The 17,999-nt window shown below is 43.5% G+C and overlaps 1 protein-coding gene across 1 annotated transcript in view; it reads left to right on the top strand.

Annotated features, from left to right (window-relative positions):
- Positions 1–17,999, top strand: part of LOC141060147 (uncharacterized) — a 142,051-nt gene that overhangs the window by 23,006 nt on the left and 101,046 nt on the right. Inside the window, 4 exon segments of the mRNA XM_073556426.1 lie at positions 13,900–14,010; positions 14,123–14,290; positions 14,374–14,497; positions 14,613–14,710. Coding sequence (XP_073412527.1) covers positions 13,900–14,010; positions 14,123–14,290; positions 14,374–14,497; positions 14,613–14,710 — 501 coding nt within the window.

The raw sequence follows: 17,999 nt of genomic DNA, 5'->3' as shown, positions 1-17,999 counted from the left end.
AGAAAAAAATGTTATGGTTGGTGATATTGCTCATTTCTAACCAAGACTGGTGAAGGAAGGAACTACAGAGAGCAGCTCAGGGGAGCTCTGGTGTAAAGTCTGGTGAGGGAAGGAATTACAGAGAGGTGTTCCTTGCAGCTCTGACAAAGCTTGGAGAAGTAGCAGCTATTCTGGAGGAAATCTGCATTCTGGTGGTGGACTCTGTTGCTGGGAGCAATAGCAACAGAGCAAAGCTAAGTGGTGTTTCCCTGTTTGTATTTTTCCCTGGTGTGTATTAGTACAGCGGTGGGGCCAGTGCCTGCACCACCCAGCTCCCTAGCAAGGGATAGGTGTAGAGTGTGCTAGGGTGACAGGTTCCGGCTTGGCGACAGGTGAGGAGCCTGTATAGGGAACGTTAGGAGTGTGAGGGACACTGACTCAGGGGAGTGCAGGAGGTCTCCACGTCCCTGTTCCCTATCGCAGGGCCCACCGTTGTAACTGTTGCCCCTTCCCCCATGTCTTGCTGTTTCGTTACCGGTCTGCGGGTCGTGTCACACAGGACAGTTTCACGTGCCAGTTTTGTTTTAGTTACCGACCTGCTGGTAGTGTCACACAGGACGGGTCCACGTGACATTACCATAGTCCTTGCTTCTCTTAGGTTTCATGATTTATCCTGATTTCTGACTGGCTTGTATTTTCACCACTCGTAACCTCTTGGTATCAATCCAGTGTGATGACCTTTCTTCCCAACAGCTTGCTCCATCAGTCAGCAGCTGACTCTGTGGCTGTAGGCCATGAGTATCTGTGTAAGTCCAGATCCCTGTACATGGGCTAAAGTCATGTTATAAGGCTTCTTAAAGGGTTGATATTGACTTTAAGGATTTCTACATTCAATAGGTGGCAGTAGAATACTTGTCCTCTCTGAAGCGGCTATTTGCATATTTAATTCCCAGAGGAGCATTGCATGGGCTCTATATGCCAGCTTGGTACTCTATACAAGGAAAAATTATCCCCTTTAGAACTGATCTCAGAGGCCTCTCATCCAGCCAATTGAGATCTGCTTTGCACTGATGAGGGGCAAACACCCTGAAACACATTTCTGCTTAATGGAATTTCTGGTTTAGTTTCTCACCCTAAGTCATTTGTCAAGGGTCAATAATGGGTTGATATTGACTTTTAAAATAGCTATCCCTAACAGGTGGAGCTAAAATTCAAGTTCTTTTTCTATCTGAAGGGGCCATTTGCAGCTAATATTGCCATGTGTATTTACTGTCAAACTAGTGGAATTAAACTGACGTTAATTTTAGTTGAGTACCAGGATCAATATCCCAGGAGATATCGGGTCAAAGAAAAGAGGGCAAGACAAAGGGATAGTCAAAACACGTTCCAAGGATCAGGCAGCAGAAGATCAGAATGCAGAACAGAATCAGGAAAACACTCACCAGGAAGCACAAACTACGTCTGGCAGGGATCAGGGGCAGACAGCTCAATTAAATAGCTTGAGCAATTTCCAGAACACCTGAAGAAAGTCCTGCATCTCCAAGTCACAGATTGGATAGCTGAGCTGTCACTAAAAACACTAACAACTCAGCATGACCCAGTTTCCATAGGACAGTATAGCAATCACTCACTGAGAGGAGGAATCATGAAAGCATGACATTTCACAATCTGAGGGTGGAGGCGGCAGTGATAAGGAGAGGAGCTGACATACTGTCAAAGATTCAAAACTTTTCATGAGTAAATCTGCTTCTACACTTCTCAGCTTGTGAGCAGATTATATCTGATATCATAGCTGCTATTGGAGTATGGTCAAAAGCTGTCAGAATGTAGAGGAAGCACACAGCATCAACCTATTTGTCCGTCGGTCCAGCAGAGCCCAAAACATCATCATTGCTGCACATGAAAACACTATTGAAGAAAAAATGGCAACACTATAAGAAGATGGAAGTGTTGCCCACGTTTCCCCTGAAAGATGCGTATATTGTTACAATGCATTTTATGTGCGACATGTTTAGTGACATATGTTATTAGTAATAGAGTTGCAGTCTGCCCAGGAGTAGGGAGTTAATTTGGACAGTTAGGGTTAATAGTTGGGACAAGCCCAGGTTGGGATAAAGTGAAGGGACAAAGACATTTTCCTGTTAGGAAATTAGATAGGGCCAGCCTGCAGTAGAAACAGACTACTGTCATGTAGTGACAGGAGACTGTGGGCACCTACCCGATCCGTCAAACTAGAGGGCACCCTATTCTCAAGATTACCCCGGATGGTGGCGACGCCGGGGTCTCGTTCCTTGCTATTGTAAGAGGTGGCCGGTCTCCTCAGTTGTGCCCTGTCTTTCTGCCGTGTGACTCCTGTGTACGTCCTATGTATATGTTTTATGCCTTTTTATGTCAAGCTGTGTTTGTCTGTTCTTAATGTAATGTATCTGCTGTATTTGTATTGCAATATGTATGTTGTCCCTTGAGACTGTCTAGTTAGGGAGAGTAACAGTTAACAGAGGGCTGGGCCAGCAGCAGTAAGGCCACAGGAAACTGCTGTTTCCCTCCAGAACTGCCTGAGACGTTGGATAGGGCAGACGTACATGGACACAGGGCACTGCCAGGCCTCCAGGACCAGAGGGAACTGCTGCCCTGGACTCAGGACTCCCTAAGGGCCCCCCGCTTTGGAAGGGTTAATCCAGGGTCGTGGAATTCCCCTGAACTTTGGCTGCTTCAGCTGCTGTGGGTGCTGCTGGAGAGTGTGACAGGGACAGAGCACGAAAACTAGTATTGTACTCGTGTCTTCCTATTTTACCACCATCCAATAAAAGTTATTTTCCTCGTTTGAAAGCTGCTGTATTCCTGGATCCTTTATTTCCTGGACTGCTGGAACCCAAGGAAGGGAAGGTAACTTGTGGGAAAGTCTGTAGCAAACTAGTATGACATGTGCAAAGGACCAGGGGAGTGTGTTATGATTGAGTCACCGTAGAAGGCAAAAACAGAAATGCTAGCTAAGTCCTGAAAACCAGAGAAGTTGGCAACTATCAGATTGCAGACCCCTGAACCTATCAACACAACTAGCAGTAGCCGTGGGGGGTTCCTACGATGACCTAGACCCCTCGATCACAGCCGGAGAGATACATAGGCCTAAAGAAGGAAAGGGGAAATCTAACTGCCCCAGAGCAGACCCCAAAGCAATAGGCAGCCCCCCACATATAATGACGGTGAAGCAAGATGAAAACACTTACACAGACAGAAAGACAGGCTGAGCAAAGACGGGGCCCAAAAACTACCTAGATAGGAACGGATAGGAAGGCTGCTGTCTGCAATCTGCCAAAACCCTATCAGAGGCAAAAGCCAGCAAGCTGATATAAAAATGGCCCTGAAGCAACTAAGCTTCAAAAACTAAATCAGCACTCAGGTACTTTCAGAAGACAGAGCTCACGGAACACTGCACACTCCAGCAGGGAGTGGCAGAATCCAAAAAGCAAGAAAAACAAAAACAAATCTTAGGTGCAAAAAGGCAAAACAGAAAACTTAGCTTTAGGAGAGCAGGAATCAGACTGGTGTCCAAGAGTCCACAGAGAAATCACCCGCAGGGCAGAAAGGGCGTAGGCTGCCTTAAATCCAGTCAGTGACTCCACTCAGCCAATCGTCTTCATTAGTCCCAGGTGCCTGATAATTAGGCTCACTACCTTCCTTCACTAGAATAGGGAGTTCACCAGGCCTCAGTGACGGAGGGGAAAATGAACTCACAACAGGAGTGCTCGCTGGTAGTCGGCTCAGTGGACTGTCTTCATGTACTGTGCCTTTAAGAACCTGGCTCTGACTACCCTCCCCTGGTCGCCCTTGTTACACTATGCTCCTTTCTTAACCCCTATCTGTTCCATGGCCCACCCAGGAGGTGTGAGACCAAAGTGTATTGGAAAACACCAGACGGGTAATCAGAGTGATAAAAGAAAACTACAATAATACAAATACACTCACAACACAACAGAGTGGGAAACGGGAGGAATGGAAGGGACAAACCAAATGGGAGAGGATAAGAATAAACATGCAAACCAACTCCACACAGAAATCTCCTGAAAAACTCTCCAAACGCTTACGCCAAACACTGAACTTCTCCTTCAAACCAAGAAGTGCAAATATTATCACTGGCAACTCTCAAGTGCCATGAAATGAATGGTGCTCTATAAATAAATATTAATAAGTGCCAGTGACAAGCATATATACCGGATAGGAGTGGCCAACACAGAACATTGGAAGTGCATTGAGCTGTAGGTTGGATTTCTGCTAAAGGGGAAAAAAATTCTTTAAATCTTCCTTAGCGAGTGTGACGAATGGTAGTAAGTGTGTGACTTGTGATTCTGGGACTTTGGATGTTTGCAAGGGAGGAATTACTGAATTTCCGTTATATTGTGTTAATACTTTATATTTATTTTTACTTAACATTTCTGTCTGTTGCAATCCCCATAACAGAATACATAATTTTTGAGACTAGCCGAGCATATTATCAGAATCGGCATTCCTTCCCCCATACGCCCGTGCCTGGCAGCCACCTGTAGCACTCTGCGTTATTGTGTTATAAAGCATAGCTACCAGGAATTAAATATGATAGGCATGTTTAGTCTCTATGCACAGATAAAATCCAGCGGAACTCAATGGCGGCACCACCGACCCATTCAGAACCAACTCTTGCAAAAATTAGGAGACCACTGCAAAATTTTCAGTTTAAATACCAAAAAAGAGATATTCAAAAATGTCGACTACTCCTGAGATGCCACCAAAGAAAAAATATTTTCTATATAATAAAATATATATTAATGACAAGAGTAATGTGTGAATAAGAGTTTTTATTTCACTTTTCAATTAATTTTACACAAATGCAATAAAATTGAGCATTAAAAAACGTATATGACATAAATGTGTGCAGGGGTACATAAAGAAACCAAACAGTTGGGAGGAAGACACCAGTAAAAAATTATTTCGTGAAAAAATACATAAATAGTGCACCAAAAAATTCATCAAAATGTGAAAAATTCATTAATATAAAAATAGTGCATTATAACAAACAATAGTGTCATATAATGAATTAAGAAATCACCATGCAAATTAGTGCAATATAAATAATGTATAATAAATGTATAATAAAGTGCTTAGTGCAAAATAAATCTCCTAAATCCCTATAATTTGTACATAGGCCATAACAGATTAATTATTCATTGTGAGTCTGTGCATATACTAAAGTGCTTCATAGAATCATAGAATCATAGAATCGTAGAGTTGGAAGGGACCTCCTGGGCCATCTGGTCCAACCCCCTGCTCAAAGCAGGATTCGCTAAATCATCCCAGTCAGATGTCTGTCCAGCCTCTGTTTGAAGACATCCATTGAAGGAGAACTCACCACTTCTCGCGGCAGCTTGTTCCACTCATTGATCACCCTAACTGTCAAAAAGTTTTTTCTAATATCTAATCTGTGTCTCCTCCCATTCAGTTTCATCCCATTGCTTCTAGTCTTTCCTTGTGCAAATGAGAATAAAGTTGATCCTTCTACAATGTGACAGCCCTTTAGATATTTGTAGACAGCTATTAAGTCTCCTCTCAGTCTTCTCTTTTGCAAACTAAACAATCCCAAATCCTGCAACCTTTCCTCATAAGACAGGGTTTGCAGACCGGTCACCATTCTGGTTGCTCTTTTCTGAACTTGCTCCAGTTTGTTGATGTCTTTTTTAAAATGTGGTGCCCAAAACTGGACACAATATTCCAGATGAGGTCTGACCAAAGAGGAGTAGAGGGAAATAATGACTTCACGTGATCTAGACTGTATGCTTCTGTTAATACATCCTAGAATTGCATTTGCTTTTTTTGCTGCTGCATCACACTGTTGACTCATATTCAGTCTGTGATCTATTAGTATACCCAAGTCTTTTTCACATGTGCTGTTGCTTAGGCCTATTCCTCCCATTCTGTATATGCTTTTTTCATTTTTATTGCCCAGATGTAGTACTTTGCATTTTTCCCTGTTAAAAACCATTCTGTTAGTTGCTGCCCACTTCTCCAGTTTATTTATATCTTTTTGAATCCTCTCTCTTCTCTAGTATTAGCTATCCCTCCTAGCTTTGTGTCATCAGCAAATTTAATCAGTTTACCCTCAATTCCTTCATCTAAATCGTTGATAAAGATGTTGAACAATACAGGGCCCAGGACAGAGCCCTGTGGTACCCCACTTGAGACATTCTTCCAACTGGATGTGCAGCCATTTACGACCACTCTTTGGGTCCGATCACTAAGCCAGTTATGAATCCACCTAACAGTTGCCTTGTCCATTCCATACTTAGTCATTTTTTCAATAAGGATTGTATGAGAGACTTTGTCAAATGCTTTGCTGAAGTCAAGATATACTATATCTACATCATTTCCTTGATCCACCCAATCAGTGATTCCGTCATAGAAGGAAAGTAAGTTAGTCTGACATGACTTATTAGTTACAAACCCATGCTGACTCTGTTTAATCACTTCATTCTTATCCAGGTATTGACATACATGTTGTTTAATAATTTGTTCAAAGATCTTTCCTGGTATAGAAGTCAGACTCACCGGCCTATAGTTGCCTGGGTCCACCTTCTTCCCCTTTTTGAAGATAGGAACAACATTTGCTCTTCTCCAGTCTTCTGGGACTTCTCCTGTTTTCCAAGAATTTTCAAAGATTATGGAGAGGGGTTCAGAAATTTCTTCTGCTATCTCCTTCAGTACTCTGGGGTGTAATTCATCTGGACCTGGAGACTTGAATTCATTTAGGTTAGCTAAGTGTTTCCTCACTATCTTTCTGTTTATAGATATCCTGGATTCTTCTATTCCCTTAATAGGACAGTGAAGAACAGTTGATGTCACATTTCCTTTCTGAGAGAAAACAGATACAAAATAGGAATTTAAAAGTTCGGCCTTTTCAACATCCTGTCTTACCATTTCATCATTTTCATCCTGTAAAAATCCTATAGCATCTTTGACTTTTCTTTTACTTTTGACATATCCCCAAAATCCTTTATTATTGCTTTTGACATCTCTTGCAAGCCTCAATTCATTGTCAGCTTTAGATAATCTGATTTGTGCCCTGCAGGTTCTGCAGACAGCATTATATTCTTCTTTAGATATGCCCCCCTCTTTCCATTTTATAAACATTTTTTTCTTCCTTTTTAGCATGTGCTTAAGTTCTGTGTTCATCCATCCTGGCTTCCTTAAATGCTTCCTATTCTTCCCTCTTTTCGGAATTGTTAACAATTGTGCTTTGAGAATTTCATTTTTCAAGATTTCCCATCCTTCCTGGACATTTTTGTCTTTAAGGATATCCAGCCATTGGATCCCTCCAATTCTCTTTTTGAATCCCTTAAAATCTGCCTTTCTGAAATCTAACCTTGACGTCTGAGTCTTCACAGGTCTTCCGCCTCTAGTTATCCAAAATTCTAAAATAGCATGGTCGCTACCTCCTAGGGTCCCAGCCACTCTTACCTCCTCAACCATTTCCTCCCTGTTTATAAGGATTAGATCCAAGGTAGCAGTTCCCCTTGTTTTCTCCCCTACCTTTTGGAAGATAAAGTTGTCAGCCAGAGAGGATAAGAATTTCCTTGACCTGTTAGTTTTGCCTGAGAGAGATTCCCAACAAATGTCTGGATAGTTGAAATCTCCCATGACAACTATGTCATATTTTTGGGAGAACTTGGCCATTTGATGCATAAAGAGTTCATCCATATCTTCAGCTTGCACAGGCGGCCTGTAGTAAATGCCTACAATGGTGTCCTTTCCATTGTTCTGTCCTTGTATTCTTACCCAAACAGTTTCCACAGAACTCCCAGTCTCTGAAGCTTCAATCTCTGTGCAGATATACGCGTTTCTAACATACAATGCGACACCTCCTCCTCGTTTATCAAGTCTGTTTCTTGCAAATAAGTTGTATCCTTCTAGTCTTGTATTCCAATCATGTGTATTGTCCCACCAAGTTTCAGTGATTCCAATGACATCATATTTCTTTTCCTGTGTTAGTAGTTCCAATTCTCCTTGTTTGTTGCCCATGCTTTGTGCATTAGTATAGAAACACTTTAGTTTGTGATTGGTTTCTCTTTCTCCAATATTTTTATTAATTAGATTCTTTTGTCTTTGTTCTTCCTTTCCACTTCTAATAGCAGAGTTCTCAATAGCATTTGTCAGGTGTATGGCTTTTTCTGGTCTTTTGCTTCCCTTCCCATGTTGTTCTAGTTTAAAGCTCTCCTTACAAGTGTAGCAAGACGACTTCCAAATACATGTTTTCCAGTCTTCGTAAGGTGCACCCCATCTCTAGCAAGTAGTCCATCGCAAAGGTAACTCACTCCGTGATCCAGAAATCCAAATCGTTGCTGACGGCACCATCGACGTAGCCAGTTGTTCACCTGCAGAATCTTATTCCACCTCCTTGTTCCATGGCCATCCACTGGGAGGATGGAAGAGAAGACCACCTGCGCTCCCAGTTCTTTCACTTTCTTGCCTAAGTCTTCAAAGTCTCTGCAGATGGTTTCCAGGTCGTTTCTTGCGGTGTCATTTGTCCCCACATGTAGTAGCAGGAATGGGTAGTCATCTGTAGGTCTGAAGAGTCCTGATATCCTGTCAGAGACATCTTTAATTTTTGCACCTGGAAGTGCACAATGCATCTTATAATCCCTATAATTTATGCATAGACGGCTATAGCTATTCAATTAATCATTGTGAGTCTGTGCATGTTAACTACATAAGGTGCTAAGTGCTGTGCAAGTCTCCTGTGCCTCACCAATATATTATTATAGTGGCCATTATAAGTAAATGCTAATAGCAATAATGACAGAGATCATACCAACCCCGGTTTCTTACGGTTCCCCTGCACACATCACTCCAACGCACGTTTCGCTATTGCTTCATCAGTTTCTCTGCTTTTTCTCTTTATATTTTTTGAGTAAAATGTAAATTGTTCTTTTATTCTATAAACTACTGACAACATGTCTCCGAATTTCCAAGCACTAAATTTTGTATTTATTTTCAGAAAATGAGAAATGGTCAAAAGAACAAAAAAATGCAGAGTGCCTGCAGACCTCAAATAAGAAAACAAGTTCATAATCATTTAGAAACAACAATACTAATGTTTTAACTCAGGAAGAGTTCAGAAATCAATATTTTGTGGAATCCCCATGATTGTTAATCCCGGCTTTCCTGCGTCTCGGCTGCTTTCCACCAGTCTCTCACGCGGCTTTTGGGTGACCTTATGCCACTCCTGGTACAAAAATTTAAGCAGTTCTTCTTTGTTTGATGGCTTGTGACTCTCCATCTTCCTCTTGATTTCATTCCAGAGGTTTTCAATGGGGTTCAGGTCTGGAGATTGGGCGGCCATGACAGGGATTTGATATGGTGGTCCTTCATCCGCAAATTGATAGACCTAGCTGTGTGGCATGGCGCATTGTCCTCAGAGTTGTCCTGAGCAGAAGGAATCAACTGTTTTTCCAGGATAACCTTGTATGCGGGCTTGATTCATACGTCCTTCACAAAGATTAACCTGCTCAATTCCAGCCTTTCTGAAGCATCCCCTGATCATCACTGATCTTCCACCAAGTTTCACAGTGGGTGCAAGACACTGTGGCTTGTGCGCCTCTCCAGATCTCCGTCTAATCATTAGATGACCAGGTGTTGGGCAAAGCTGAAAATTAGACTCATCAGAGAAGATTACTTTACTCCAGTCCTCTATGGTCCAATCCTTACGGTCTTTGGCAAACTTCAGCCTGGCTCTCCTTTGCTTCTTTTTGATGAAAGGCTTTTTTCTAGTTTTACATGACTTGAGCCCTGCCTCTTAGGTGCCTGTTAGGAACTGTTCTTGCCCTGCACTTCACCCCAGCTGCCATTTGCCATTCCTTTTGTAGGTCCCATGATGTCATCCTGCGGTTGCTGAGTGACATTCGAATAAGATGACGGTCATCCCGGTCAGTGGAGAGTCGTTCTCGCCCTCTGCCGGTCTGTAGCTTTGTTGTCCCCAATGTCTGCTGCTTGACCTTGTTGTAATGGACTGCCATTTTAGAAGTTTTAAGGATGGAGGCAACATGACCCTCACTGTATCCCTCTGCTAGTAAAGCCAGAATTGAGCCCTTCTTTTCCTCACTCAAGACTTTTCTTTTCAGCTCCTTTGGCATGGTTAAGTTATTTTTCATTCCTATTACTTTTGGGATATTACTAGCACTTGTTTTGCCATCCAGCTTGTCCTATTGCAGGAGGATTGTGAACACCACAGCAGGGTCTTTTATACTTTCCTTCATTAAATAAGATTTTGGCTCAGGTGATCACCTAATCAGAAGCACATAAGTAGAATGAGGTGTATGATGGTTGGAATCAACTGACACTGGAATGGCTGTCAGACATAGAGAGAAGCGGATTTTTATAAAACTGTGCCGTGGGCTATTAATTTTTGCCAGAGCTGTAAAACGGATAGGAGTGGCCAACACAGAACATTGGAAGCGCATTGAGCTGTAGGTTGGATTTCTGCTAAAGGGGAAAAAAAACTATTTAAACCCTTTGAGACGAAGCCTGTTTTCACCTTAATGACCAGGCCGATTTTTACAATTCTGAACACTGTCACTTTATGAGGTCATAACTCTGAAACGTTTCAACAGATCCCGGTGATTCTGAGATTATTTTCTCGTAGAATATTGTACTTTATGTTAGTGGTAAAATTTCTTCGATATGACTTGTGTTTATTTGCAAAAAAAAAGGAAATCTGGGGAAAATTTTGAAAATTTCGCAATTTTAAAACCTTTAGTTTTTATGCCCTTAAATCAGAGAGTCGTATCACACAAAATCGTTAATAAATAACATTTCCCACATGTCTGCTTTACATCAGCACAATTTTGGAAACATAATTTTTTTGTTAGGAAGTTATAAGGGTTAAAAGCTGACCAGCAATTTCTCATTTTTACAACAAAATTTGCAAAACCATTTTTTTTTTAAGGGAGCACCTTACACTTGAAGTGACTTTGATTGGCCTATAAGGCAGAAAATGCCCAAAAGTGACACCATTCTAAAAATTGCACCCCTCAAGCTATTCAAAACTATATTCAAGAAGATTATTAACCCCTCAGGTGCTTCACAGGCTAACACTTCAGGTGTTTCAATGCTAACCCTAATGAGAAAATAGAAATAAATACATTTTTTTTAATTTTATTATTTTTCCCTAACTAAGGGGGTGATAACGGGGGGTTTGCTTTACTATTTATGGCGGGTTTTTATTTTTGGCATCTGTCGCACGCTAAAACACGCTTTTTATTGCAAAAAAATAGTTTTTGCATCACCACATTTTGAGAGCTATAATTTTTCCATATTTTGACCCACCGAGTCATGTGAGATCTTGTTTTTTGCAGAATGAGGTGACGTTTTTATTGGTACCATTTTCGGGCACGTGACCTTTTTTGATCGCTTTTTATTCCGATTTATGTGAGGCAGAATTAACAAAAAAACAGCAATTCATGATTTTTTTTTTTTGGGGGGGGGTGCGTTTATACCGTTCCGCGTGTGGTAAAATTGATAAGGCGGTTTTATTCTTTGGGTCAGTACGATTACAGCGATACCTCATTTATAATTTTTTTTAAGTTTTGGCGCTTTTATACAATGAAAACTTTTATAGAAAAAATAATTATTTTTGCATCGGTTTATTCTGCGAGCTATAACTCTTTTAGTTTTCTGCTGATGACGCTGTATGGCGGCTCGTTTTTTGAGGGACAAGATGACGTTTTCAGCGGTACCAGGGATATTTACATACGTCTTTTTGATTGTGTGTTACTCCACTTTTTGTTTGGCGATATGATAAAGCTTTGCTCTTTTTGCCTTTTTTTTAATGGTATTCACTAATGGGGTTAACTAGCGGGACAGGTTTATAGGCCGGGTCATTACGGACTTTTATTGTTTAGATTTTTTTTTTATTCAAATATTGATTTAATGATATAATAAATATTGATTTTTTTTTATTATTTTTTAAAATATTTTTACAATTATTTAATTTTTTTTTATTTCATTCTATGTTTTACACCTTGTCCCACTATGGGATGCTCATTTTGTGCAGGTTGATCGCTTCTATAGCATGCAGATCTGCATGCCGTATAAGCTGTCGGCGCTGCACTCTGCACTGCGCATGACGGGAAGTCTCTGAGCTCTGGTAACCCGGATGTCATCATGACGACATCAGGTTGCCATGGGAGCGATCAGGACCCCGCGTTGTGCTGTGGGGTCCCCGATCAAAAGGCAGAGGGGCTGTCACAGCTGACAGCCCCTCTGCCGGCACCGGAACGCTGCGATCATGTTTGATCGCAGTCTTCCGGGGGTTAAAGTGCCGGCAGCGGTCTGTGCGGGGTGTCAGCTGTGAGAATCAGCTGACACCCGGCTGCGATCAGCCATGCTCCACCCGTGATCACGGCTGATCACCTATGACGTACTATCACCGTCCAAGGGCATTAAGGGCCAGGGCACATGGACGGAATAATATGTCATATGTCAGAAAGAGGTTAAACCTCCTAAAAGGCTAACACAATAAAATAACATTTTACGAATTATTATTATTATTTATTATTATAGAGGCATTTATTCCATGGCGCTTTACATGTGAGGAGGGGTGTACATAATAAAAAATAAGTACAGTAATCCTGAACAATACAAGTCACGACTGGTCCAGGAGGAGAGAGGACCCTGCCCGCGAGGGCTCACAGTCTGCCAGGGATGGGTGAGGGTACAGTAGGCGATGGTAGTGCTGGTCATGCTGTGGTTTGGTGGATCGATGGCTACAAATGGTGCTGATGTAAAGCAGACAGGTGACAAATGTTATTAATGTTTTTCTGTGGTATGACTCTCTGGATTAAAGGGATAATTATTCAAAGGTTGAAAACTGTTTTTGTTTTTTTTTAAAGTTTCTGATTTTTTTTATAAATAAACACAAAACATAGCGATCTAAATTTACCATTATCATAAAGTATAATGCGTCACGAGAAAACATTCTCAGAATCACTGGGATTGGTTGAAGCGTTCCAGAGTTATTACCACATAAAGTGACACTGGTCAGATTTCAGCGGTCACCGGGGCTTCTGCGGGGTGTTTGTTGTATCCCAGTGACCGCAGGACCTTCGGTGATGTCATGGTCATGTGATCAGTCAGAGGGGAGGAGCTATGCTGCATCACTTCCTGTCATGTGATGTCATGGAAGGTCCTATGGCCTCTACCATTTCCCACGTCTCTCCCGTGTTTGTCTCCGCAGGTCCTGTCCCCACAGCAGTGAGCGCTCGGGTACCTGACACTTGTCCTCCATGTTCTGCTCTCTCTTCCTCCTCTTCTTGGTTTCTGATCCTTCTTCTATAGGTGACCTGCAGCCCTTTCTTCTCTATTTTGACTTTCCCATATATATTGTGCGTAAAGTTCTTTTAGGCTTTTCTTGTTAAATACAATGAATTTGTATGATACATTTTGGACTTATACTCCATGTTTCTTGTAGGACTTCAGCTATTGGACGTGTTCAGTTACATCTTTCACTGCGGCCTAGGAGCAGTCATGATCTTGTGGTGACCATGTGTCAGCGGTGTCTTCTTCTCTGTGTGTGGCTTATGGTATCAGACTTACAGGGTTATTCACGTATTCAGGACTTTGTCATATGAGGTCTCGGTAGGACAGGATCTAAAGCCCTGACACTTGTTGAGGCCAGGAATTATGTTTAGGACCCTAAAAACTAAAGAAGCTCTGAGCGAGGAGAGATATGTCGGACTTTTCTCTCTTCTCTGGGATCTGATTTTACATAGGGGGCGCTATTATAAAGTTCTGAATAGGAGCCGCACAGTCTCGTTACTATCTGTCAAGTAAAAGATTATTTCACATGAGATTTTCACCGAATTTTCCTAGGTTCCTTATGTACAGGACCCTTAGTAGATGATGGTCCTCTCCATCAGTGACCCCCCGAGGATGGAGCAGGGCAGAGACCACATGGCGGCTCGGATATTAGACCTCACCCTGGAGATAATCTACTGGATCACTGGAGAGGTGAGAGCTTCACATCACATCACTCTGATCTCTAGGAATATAGCAGGGAAATTACGGGAAAGGTGAAGGATTCTTGGCCTCTGTGTAGTGATCGGCGTCTCCCCATACACAGGATCACACGGTAGTGAGGACGTCGTCTGGGGAGTGTGTGACCCCCCGTGTGTCAGGAGGGCGGAGCCAGACCCCGAGTGACATCACCGAGCCTCCACCTCATTCACTGATCCATGAGCAGAAGATCCTAGAACTGACCAATAGGATCACTGAGCTGCTGAGCGGAGAGGTGAGCGCTGCCGGGAATGCTGGGACATTATACAGTAACGCCGGGGGAGGGGTCTGCTAATGACGGGTCATTGTGTGTGTCAGGTTCCTATAAGGTGTCAGGACGTCACCGTCTATTTCTCCATGGAGGAGTGGGAGTATATAGAACGACACCAGGATCTGTACAAGGACGCCATGATGGAGGATCACCGGTCCATCACATCTCCGGGTAAGAGGAGACCTTCCTGGGGTGCAGAGAACAGGTCTGAGAGTCGTCTAGATTCCCCATCATCTGCTCATCACATGTAGACAATGTATTCAGTCTCTGCGGTTATCTCCTATAGATGGATCCAGTCCGAGAAATCCCCTGGAGAGATGTCCCAGTCCTCTGTATTCCCAGGATCGGCCAGAGAAGGAGGAAAATGTCCCCCGGGATCATCAGGTACAAATCCTCTATATGTTGATGTAATGAAGTTTCCATTAATCTCCAACCACTGTGGAGTATACGCTAATCAGCCATAGCATTAAAAACACTTGCCTGATATTGTGTAAACCCCACCTTGTGCTCCCAAAGTAGCTCTGACCCATCAAAGTATGAACACTACAAGGATTCTCAAGGGTGCTGTGGAATATGGCAGCAAGAAGTTACCAGGAAATCCTAGAAGAATATTCAGAATTGAGAGTCCTCAGTGGTTGATACCTTTTAATGGCTAACTGAAAAGATGGTAACACATTGCAAGCTTTTGAGACTCCTCAGGTCTCTTCATCAGGCAAAGACTAATACAAAATCTGAAGAATCACATATTTATACACAGAAAAAATGCAATAGATAAGACAAGTGACATGAAGCAGAACTATCATTATGAGAGAGGGAAAAACATAAATATTGGACCAGTTCATAGATAAGGAGTCTCAATATTTTATTGTCCTCTGATTGGGGTCTCCTAATGTGTTATGATGCCCCCACAAGGTCTTAGGAGCAAATTCCTTAATTGATGTGAAAAGACATAAATCCATGCGACACATTCATTCCTGCATTGAGAGTGTCAAAGGTCATCATGAACTTGTACAGGAAATCCTATTAACCCTCTAAGGTGCCCTGTGCAGTCTCAATGAATCAGATTTGAATTTCCTGCATATCCCACACATAATTAATCACATCGCAATCTGCAGGATTTTAAAGTTATCATTAGTGATGAGCGAACGTGCTCGCATATCGTGTCTGAGCATGCTCGGCTGTTATCTGAGTAACTTTGGTGTCCTGTCTAAGTGCCGCACAACGTGCAGCCGCAGGGACTTGAACATATTATTCGAGCTCGCCCAGGTTACTTGGATGACACCCGAGCATGCTCAGGTAACACATTGTCCGAGCACGCTCGCTCATCACTAGCTTTCATCTTAAAATCTAAGGGTCCAATTCATCAAAGTTTTCACACCAGAATTCTAGTGTAAAAGCTTTGAAAAGTCGAAAAATGCAGGTGGAACTCGGAGCTGCTCCTAAACTTTGCATCTTCATACAAGATTCTCCCACAAATAGGTAGAGCTCAGGCGGGATGCCAGGATGATGACAGACACTGTTTAAATTCATGATGAGTGTTAGCGATCACAAAGCCACAATTCTTACTCCAGAAGGGTCAGGAGTAGGATTTGTGACAAGGCGCACACCGGGAAGTTAATCCGCGCATTTGGCGGCAGGGTCCTGGGTAATCTCCATAATTTAGAAAGACCTTGTTGCAGCTTTGAGAAATGGATTTAGCCTTACAAAAGCCGAACCTCACAGCTCTGGTTCAGAGTCAGAGAGAGGAGACTAAGATTACAGATGAGAGACTGCATCATGGACGGGACCCTTCTAACAAATGCCTCTAAATGTTACGGACCAAAGCCTGCAGAAGACAAAAGAGGCGAACAAGCAGCAGGGAAGATGGCGTCTGAGGATCTTTTCTCAAAGCAAGTATTGATACCTTTTTCTTCAGAAAGCGATATTGATGATAATGACAATTATGGTTGTGAATTTACTGTTCAAATTCGTTAGCTCGAGTCTCAGGTATGGCTGAAAAGAAGAAAAAAGAATAAAAAGGGAGAGAAATCAACAAAAGAGGAGATGAGACTGGTCTCTGTTACCCACCCTGTGCGCCCCCTTTAACTTTCCCAGCCTCCTCTCTGAAGTGGGCTCAGAGGGTAAGAGGAGGAATGTTAAGATATCAAAGGAATCAGGCACAAGGAGAATATGACAGGCTTGGCTGCAGGGCTGAAAAGATCAAAGGCTCGGTGTCATGTCCGCCATGTCTGTCATGTCCGCCAAGTCTGTCATGTCCGCCATGTCTGTCATGCCGCAAGATGCCTGGAGCAGTGTGCACGCGCACCTTACCTCATAGCTGCACGCTGTTGCTGGGTAACCATCCGTCTCTGTAATCCTCTGTATTCCTGGAAACCCCTGATCATGTGACCCTTCCTATGTTCCAGTCCTGCTCTGATTCTGCAATCCGCTGTATTCCTGGAAACCCCTGATCATGTGACCTCCTCTATGGTTCTACCCAGGCTGTTCTAGCAATGCTCTCTATGATCCTGGAGGATCTGAACCCAAAGTCCCTCCCTGGTCCTGACCCAGAAGTACTGGTGCTATGGTGCTATATCAGACCACCCCTCCCTATGGTCAGGGCCTGAGTATCGTGTTGCTTCCCTGCATGGCTGCTTGGTCTGCTCGGTCGCTCTCTGTATTCTGTGCCCCTGCACTTTGCCCTGTCGTGCGTCTCTGCACACGCTCTGTGCTTGTACTCTGCCTCCTGTCTCGTGCCATGTCTTGTGTTGTCTCTTGTGTCATGTTTGTCCTTGCCTTGCTTTGCCTTGTAGTACTTCCGCTGTTCTTTGCCTTTGCCTGTTTCGCCATGTCTGGTCTTTGCTATTCTGAGCCTTGTAGTGCTTTTCATGTTTCTTGTCTCTGCCTGGTTTTCCGCACACTGTCCTATTGTGCTCTCTTGCACATTTCCACGCTAGTCCCAAGGCTCTGCCTTGGTCCGGCTCTGGGGTTCGGCCTACGCTCCGCTGCTAGCTCTGTTCTCGCTCTGATCTGACTCTGTGTCTCTGCCTAAGTTTCCGCTCCGTGTTCCGTACCTACCTATCTCTTCCTTGTTTCTTGTCTTGCTTTGCTTCGTGTGCCCTTTGCATGCGCCTAGACTTCCTAGCCTCCTGCTTGTGCCTCAGCCGTGCTCGTCGGTCAGTGACAGCTGTGTTGCCTGCTATGCCTCAGCCAGGTTCGCTGGAATCTTGCCCGCCTGTTAGTGCTGCAGACCAATCAGCTAGCCAGTGCTCCAGCCGTGCTCTCTGTGCTTCCTTGCACTTCACGCTGTTTCTGCACTGTGCTCTACGTGCTCTCTGTAGCATGCGCAGGTCCTCGCCTGCCCTTGGCATACCTCCCCGTGCTTCTATAAAAGTACGCGCAGGTTTTGCCATGTACCCTGTCGTGCCCTCTAGCACGCACAGGTCCTATTCTGTACCTTGTCTCGAACCCTGTCCCTGGCGTGTCCCTCTACACGCGCAGGCCTCCGTCCTTGTACCTGTCCCTGGCGTGCCCTGTGCACGCGCAGGCCTCCATCCTTGAACCTGACCCTGGCGTGTTCCTTTGCACGCGCAGGACTCTGCTCTGAACCTGTCCTTGGCGTGTCCCTCTACACGCGCAGGCCTCCGTCCTTGTGCCTGTCCCTGGCGTGCCCTCTGCACGCGCAGGCCTCCAT

The sequence above is a fragment of the Dendrobates tinctorius genome, unplaced genomic scaffold, assembly GCF_039654945.1.
Source record: "Dendrobates tinctorius isolate UK_male_01 unplaced genomic scaffold, ASM3965494v1 ptg000232l, whole genome shotgun sequence".
Classification (NCBI taxonomy): domain Eukaryota; kingdom Metazoa; phylum Chordata; class Amphibia; order Anura; family Dendrobatidae; genus Dendrobates; species Dendrobates tinctorius.
This window is presented reverse-complemented; position numbering and strand designations above follow the sequence as displayed.